The sequence below is a fragment of the Haliotis rubra genome, unplaced genomic scaffold, assembly GCF_003918875.1.
Source record: "Haliotis rubra isolate DU_JTF1 unplaced genomic scaffold, ASM391887v1 Scf1456, whole genome shotgun sequence".
NCBI classification, from domain to species: domain Eukaryota; kingdom Metazoa; phylum Mollusca; class Gastropoda; order Lepetellida; family Haliotidae; genus Haliotis; species Haliotis rubra.
In genome coordinates this window covers 157,277-164,370 of record NW_025765399.1, presented here as the reverse complement: position 1 = coordinate 164,370, position 7,094 = coordinate 157,277, and the positions used below count along the sequence as shown (strand labels likewise).

At 40.8% G+C, this 7,094-nt stretch overlaps 1 protein-coding gene across 1 annotated transcript; it reads left to right on the top strand.

Annotated features, from left to right (window-relative positions):
- The first annotated feature begins 1,184 nt into the window (after window positions 1-1,184).
- Window positions 1,185-5,118, top strand: LOC124269560 (carbohydrate sulfotransferase 15-like). Its single transcript, XM_046704591.1, has 7 exons — window positions 1,185-1,448; window positions 2,526-2,730; window positions 3,078-3,191; window positions 3,442-3,598; window positions 3,808-3,874; window positions 4,372-4,513; window positions 4,866-5,118. The coding sequence occupies exons 1-7, from the start codon at window positions 1,185-1,187 to the stop codon at window positions 5,066-5,068; spliced, it is 1,152 nt and encodes a 383-aa protein (XP_046560547.1). The 3' UTR covers window positions 5,069-5,118.
- The last annotated feature ends 1,976 nt before the right edge of the window (window positions 5,119-7,094 follow it).

The following is a 7,094-nucleotide window of genomic DNA, read 5'->3' as shown; positions in this document are numbered from 1 at the left end:
GCCAGGCAGGGACCAAAAAGTACCATATTTTAACGTATTTTGGTATGACGCGGTCGGGGATCGAACCCGCGACCTTCCGCTCTCCGGGCGGACGCTCTAACCACTACACCACGGAGGCGGTCTGGCATTTAGAAGAAGGATATGGTAGACTGACTACATAATCTAAACATAACACGCTATTGTGACAGTTCAATATTAATGTAATATTGATAAATGTTTCACCCTGTGACCAAAGGTACTGAACATTTTCACAGTCAAAATAGCATGAAATATACCAAATGTACAGATATCATAATCGACTAAATTCTTCCTCAGTTATTCTTTCTTGGTTTATATTTTACTTTGCATACATTTTTATTTGATAGTCTAATGTCTTGCCGAAGGACATTTTCTGTCATAAAAAATATATCTTTCCGAATAATGCACCATTACAAGGTTCTAGCGCCTTCTGACTTTTGCCCTTGAATAATATGTCATAGAACACCATTGAGAACTACCATAGAGGTTTAGTGGCTTGTTTCCTGGTATGTTTTCCAAACATTTTGAATATCATTTAACAGCTGTTGCTATTCTAAAGTAGTTCCTTTTATTTTGCATTTTTCATAAAGTGTTGAATTTCCAGTAGAATTTGCTTCCTTGCTTACCTAGCACATCAGTTCCCGTGAGGATCATAGTAGGAAATGGTCATCATAAACGTCATGTTCGTCGTAAGAGGCGACAAACGGAATCAGGCCCGCTGACTTAGTTGACACGTGTCATCGTATACCATTTGAGTAGATCGAAGCCCCTGCTGTTGATCACTGGATTGTGTGGTCTATATTCGATTATTTACAGACCGACACCATATAGCTGGAATATTGTTGAGTGCCTTAAACAACATAATCCTGAGAAAGTGGAAACAAATGAAGCCTTGCCTGTTGCATTGGAAGTATGTTCCGTGTACATGTATTTGGTTTGTTTGATTGGGGTTGTTAATGTTTATGTAATTTTCCAAGTCTACTTCTGGCTCGAATAGAAAGGTTCTAATCACAAGAAATGGTATGAGATTCATTTCGAAATTCGTCCATTTTATGAAATAGTTCAGTATAAAATTAAACTTATTGTGAGTGTCACTGCTCTTCATTTGAACCATCTGATCACAAGTTACACATACCCCTTCTAATCGACCCATCTACTTTCAGAATATGCGGAAGTGGAAAGTTGTCGTTTTTACACTGGTGCCAGTTTGGCTTCTGACGCGTCTGCTCCTGGACAAGCACATCCTTCGACTCTTTACTTCTGTTACAAATAAACCTTGGACCAACACCTTCAAATCGCAAGGTGTTGCAATAGGTCAGACAGATTCCGAGAACCGAAGGATTAGCTTGGCTTGCCATCACAACAGCAGTTCACCTCCACTTGATGATGAAACACAGAAGAGATATGAGATCCACGATTTATTCCGAGTTGTAGGTGTTTAAATAGTTTTCATTTTGAGAAAATACTTTTGAAAAGCTCATTTTCTTGCCTCATAAACAACTCATTGATAGAAACGCAGCGTCTGCAGCATGTGCGACATGCACAAATTGCCACATCCAAGTACGATGTCGTAATCATAGCAAAGCACAAGCTGAATGGTGTTGATTCAGATGATGTAGAAAGGTATCTAAGTGATATTTGCTGGAATGTATAGACATGAACATACATTAAATACTGCACTGTTTGTACGAACAGGTACTGCAATATGTCAGACGCAATAAACTTCCTCTTTCATCATTTTTCGCATTTTTTCCAATGATGCAGAAAGGTATCTAAGTGATATATGCTGGAATGTATAGACATGAACATACATTAAATACTGTACTGTTTGTACGAACAGGTACTGCAATATGTCAGACGCAATAAACTTCCTCTTTCATCATTTTTCGCATTTTTTCCAATGATGCAGAAAGGTATCTAAGTGATATTTGCTGGAATGTATAGAAATGAACATACATTCAATACTGCACTGTTTGTACGAACATGTACTACAACATGTCAGACGCAATAAACTTCCTCTTTCATCATTTTTCGCATTTTTCCGATGATGTAGAAAGGTATCTAAGTAATATATGCTGGAATGTATAGACATGAACATACATTAAATACTGCACTGTTTGTACGAACATGTACTACAATATGTCAGACGCAAACAACTTCCTCTTTCATCATTTTTCGCCTTTTTTCAGATGATGAGAAAGGTATCTAAGTGATATTTGCTGGAATGTATAGACATGAACATACATTCAATACTTCACTGTCGGTAGAGCGGGATGTCGGTGGTTGGAACCCATGGCTAAGAGATATACACACAAAACGTATTTTGCGTTCGAATCTACGTGTACTACAGTATGCTAGATTCAATGAAGATCAACATACATACATCCACATGCATTTATCTTGGCATTTTTGCATAATTGTTGTTTTGCAAATGTGGCAATTCCAGTGTTCTCTCAAGTGGTTGATCCCTCTACTTTAAAATTAAAATACTTCTTGTTATTTTTCAGAAGACACCTGCCTTCCTCTCTAACTATAAGAATCCTTGTTGGAAGCAGGGCAACCCCAGCAAGTTGGTATGTCTTCCGTACTTTTATCAAATTGGGTTTCCCAAATGTGGAACGACCTTAACCTTTAGTACCATCGTTGGCCATCCGGAGGCGGTAATGGGTGAAGGGAAAGAACCTCACTGGATTACAAGAACTAGATTTGCAGGTTAGTTCCGTTGTTTCTACAATTCTCCTAAATTTTGAATTAAGCTAATAGCTGAGGTAGGTAAATGTACAATAACAAACACATTATCATGTCATTATCATGTCATCGTTCTTGTTTTTTGTCGAAACTCAGATATTAATACATGCTCCAGGTTGGATGCAATGCAAATATTCCAATCTTCATTGCAAAATCAGTATGGTGCAATCCAGGACGTAATAGCCTCTTTATACAGCACATTATCTTAAAATCAAGTGGAAGGACACTGTGAATGATATAACAAATGGAATCTTATCCTTTGGGCATCCCGTATTTCGCACACGACTTAACACTATATTCTTCATTTTCAGAAAGCTCACAATTCCAAAGTTACTTGAACTATTTCACGCCGGCTGCGAGAGTGATAGAGTCGAAGGCATCCATTGATCCCGTTACAGGCCAAATGTTCCACCCTATCATCACAGGTATGGGTCTTCATGGTACAAGTCAGTTTAACATTTATTACCTTATAGTTAAACACCGTTGTGTCGAAGTTGAATGGGCCTACGTAAATGCTTCGAGTTATTTGATGTTATCCGAATGATGACAAACGTAGGGTTGTTGATGAAGTCGACACTAGGCTCCACGACGTGCATGCCCAATACTACCCCAACAGACAAAGGTCTGTCTGACTTTGTAGCCTTCCATAATGAAGCCTTAAGATCTTTTTGCAAGGTGATGGTTCTGTATCAACTGCTTGGCACAACCAACATTGGCGTCACCTCCCCGGGAACTATAACTGCACAGAGCCTCGTGTCCTCGCCCCTCACTATATCTACCATCTCAACCCCTCCACTAAAATCATAATCCTCGTCAGAAATCCAACAGAAAGGTGAGTTATTTAACAGATAGTTTGCCTACGAAGTTACAGTTACCGTAAATGATAATACAGTAAATGTTATTTACGAGACGGTAAGTTTTAGTGATGTCTTTATGATGATATTTAACTGTATAATCCCGAAGACACGCATTCCCTGTATCGATATATCTTTGCAATATATGTGATTACTTTAGCGGTAGCAATGAAATCACATCTTTCAGGACGATTTCTCAGTACAACTACATGTTGAGCAATGACTTAACGGCAGAGAGCTTCCATGCGACAGTGGTAGATGGCATAAGAAAATTTGAAGATTGCTGTTCAAAGTACTCCTTGAGGGCTTGTGCGTACGTCGGCAAGTGTTATCTTGTAAATAACTTGTTTCTATTTAAGGTATTATTTTGGTGGGTTGATTGTGCAAGACAAGACTTTAGTTACATGAAAGATAATATGCCTTCGTGAATGAATTCCTGTTTTGGACAGGGGTTGCGGGGTTGCCTAGTGGTTCAATCGTTCGCCAAAGATTCGAGTTCGATTCCCCACTTGGGTACAATGTGTGAAGCCCATTTCAGGTGTACCCCGCCGTGAAGTTGCTTCAATATTGCTAAATGCGGTGTAAAACTAATCTAACTCCCTCATTTACTTGTTAGTGCCAGGTGATTTCATATTGTGTACATGTACCAGCTTGGTAACGTGTGTTTGGCAACGTGTTCTGTGTTAGATCTGTACATAACTAATGACGTTGACGTCCACATACTTATACATCTGTTTCATGTCATTGCCAGCTGCAGGTAGGCCTGTACCATGTGTTCATCAGAGAATGGATGAACGTGTTTCCCGCAGACCAGATCTTAATCGCCAGAGTGGAAGACATACACGAAGATCCTTACATAGCTTTTACAAGAATATTTGACTTTCTGGGCCTAAGTACGACATAGTTGGTTTCGTTGACTGAAACACACCACGATCGGATATATTTTCTTTGAACATGGAACAAGAGTAATCTGACAATGTCTGGGTCATGGTGACATGACTAGTACAACGTTGTAGCTGTAGTAGAGAAAGTCTAATTTACAGTCTACTGATAATAAAAGACATCTGTAATCCACCACCAGATCCACCAAGAATACAGTCTCACAACGCTCATAGTTTAGTTTGTGTTTTAGTATATCCATTAAGTGTATCTCAAGTATTTCAAAGTGTGGCGTTCTTTAGTGCTATCAACCACATGTGTATTTCTATTGTTCATAAATGTAAGTTGAACGTCTTTTTTCTTCAGGTCGTGTGTCTAGATCAGAGCTCAAAGAAATGCTCAACCAGAGCAGGATGAACGACAGATCAAAGAAGTTCCAGGCAACAAACGAGACACGTCGTCTCCTTGACGACTTTTATAGACCCCACAACATCCAGCTTGCACGATTGTTACAACAGCATGATCCTAATTCATATTCAAACATACACGATGCCATGTACAATCACTAGTTTGGGCCACCAATCATTAGAGCTACAAGTATTGTGAGGAGGTATGGATTTGTAACATATAAACTTCATATCACGATTTCACAGAGTTCAGTTGTATATGTCTCTTAGATATACACTTCACTGACAAAGTCGTCTTCTGTTGTTTGTTCACGAAAAGTTTGACGAAGGTGTAACCCATAGTTAAGCCGACCACCTTCTACATACTTTCTTTTTGTCCTCGGAATTCGGCTTATCTACAGTCATTTACGGTAACTCATTGTGGCAGTGTCTACGACAACGGGACTGCCTCCGTGGTGTAGTGGTTAGAGCGTCCCCGGAGAGATCGCGTCATACCAAAAGACGTTAAAATAGGGTACTTGTTGGCCAGGCGCTCGGCATTAATATATACAACAAGGACTGGTCGGCTCGGAGTCAGTATAATGTGTCTGAGTGGGGTATTCATGCTTCACTGCGGCATGGTATCTCAGTGGGCTAGCACTATAAAACCAGCTTAAGTCTAGGCTAGTACAAGCAGCCGCACATACACATACACACCCATGCACGTCGTCATATGAGCGAAATATTCTCAAGCACGACGTTAAACCCAATTTCACCTCACCTCACACAACGACCGTTTCAGGCTGGCTCAGCACTAGTGTGCTTATTGGCATGTTATTCGCGGACGTTTGCTGGGCAGTACTACCGTGACAACATGTTTGGAGCACATATTTTGTTCCAGGATGACAAAACAATAATATTTATTCTTTGTTGTACAGTAGTCAAGATACATGGCTAACTTCTTTGACTGTGTGGCGGAATTATCAACAAGTCAATGATACGAGGGGTGTCCCAGAAGATTCCGGCCTGACCATGAAAATACGATATGTATGAAAATCTTTCAACCTCTTTTGTAATGTAGTCACCCTTGCATTCTATACACTTGATTCGACGTTTCTCGAGCATTCGTAACCCATCAGAAACACACAGTTTTTCAAGTGATCCTAAAAGTCCTCCACGGCAGTAACAACGTGCTCATTCGTCCCATATTTGCGGCCTAGAAGATCAGATTTGAGCAGGGAAAGAGGAAGAAGTCAGAAGGGTCTAGAGTTGGACATCAGGGAGGATCCTAATAAAGCCAACGTCCTGAGCAGCCCTGGCTGCTACTTGAGCTGACACCTCTGCGAAGCTTAGCTTTGCGTTTTTCTTTGATGTTACCACGCAACCTATGCAGTTCATCTGTATAAAATGCACCATTTATGGTCGCAACTCTCTGCAAATAGTCTATCATGATTATACCCTCTGAGTCTCAGAAGACGGAGGCCTTGACATTGCCGCTGGAGGGAGTTCTTTTGAGTGAGTGAGTGACTTTGGTTTAACGCCGCTTTTAGCAATATCCCAGCAATATCACGGCGGGGGACACCAGAAATGGGATTCACACATTGTACCCATTGAATCCGGGTCTTCGGCGTGACGAGCGAACACTTTAACCACTAGGCTACTCCGCCGCCCCGACTTCTTTTGAACTTTATTGTTACTGCAATAGCTCACGTGTTTCCACTGCATACTTTGACATTTTGTCTCAGGATCAAAATGATGAACCCAGGTTTCATCCTGAGTTTCAGATGAGCCAAGAAAGCACGTGGATCTGCCCGATAGTTACCAAGAGGTTGTTGTCTAACCATGACTCTTTTCCGCTTTCGTTCCTCCATAACATTTTGGGTACCCAGCCAGCTGACACCTTACTTATGTGCAAATGTTGATGAATAATTCTCTCTACTGAGATTTTACAAATGCCATGTCACACGCCTGTCCTGCATTATTGTGCCAAGAACAGCACTGACGTTTTCTTCCGTGGTGACTTCACCAGGGTGCCGTTGTACAAAGCGATCTTTGCGCTATGGTGACCGTAACGCCCATACCTTAACATAGACTTAAGGTAACCTAAGGGCTAAAGTTATTTTGTACAACGGCACCCAGAACGTGGTTGTCTTCAGTGCTTTGCCTACCCTTGTGAAATCAGCACGTCACTGTTTACTGTACTGGCTAG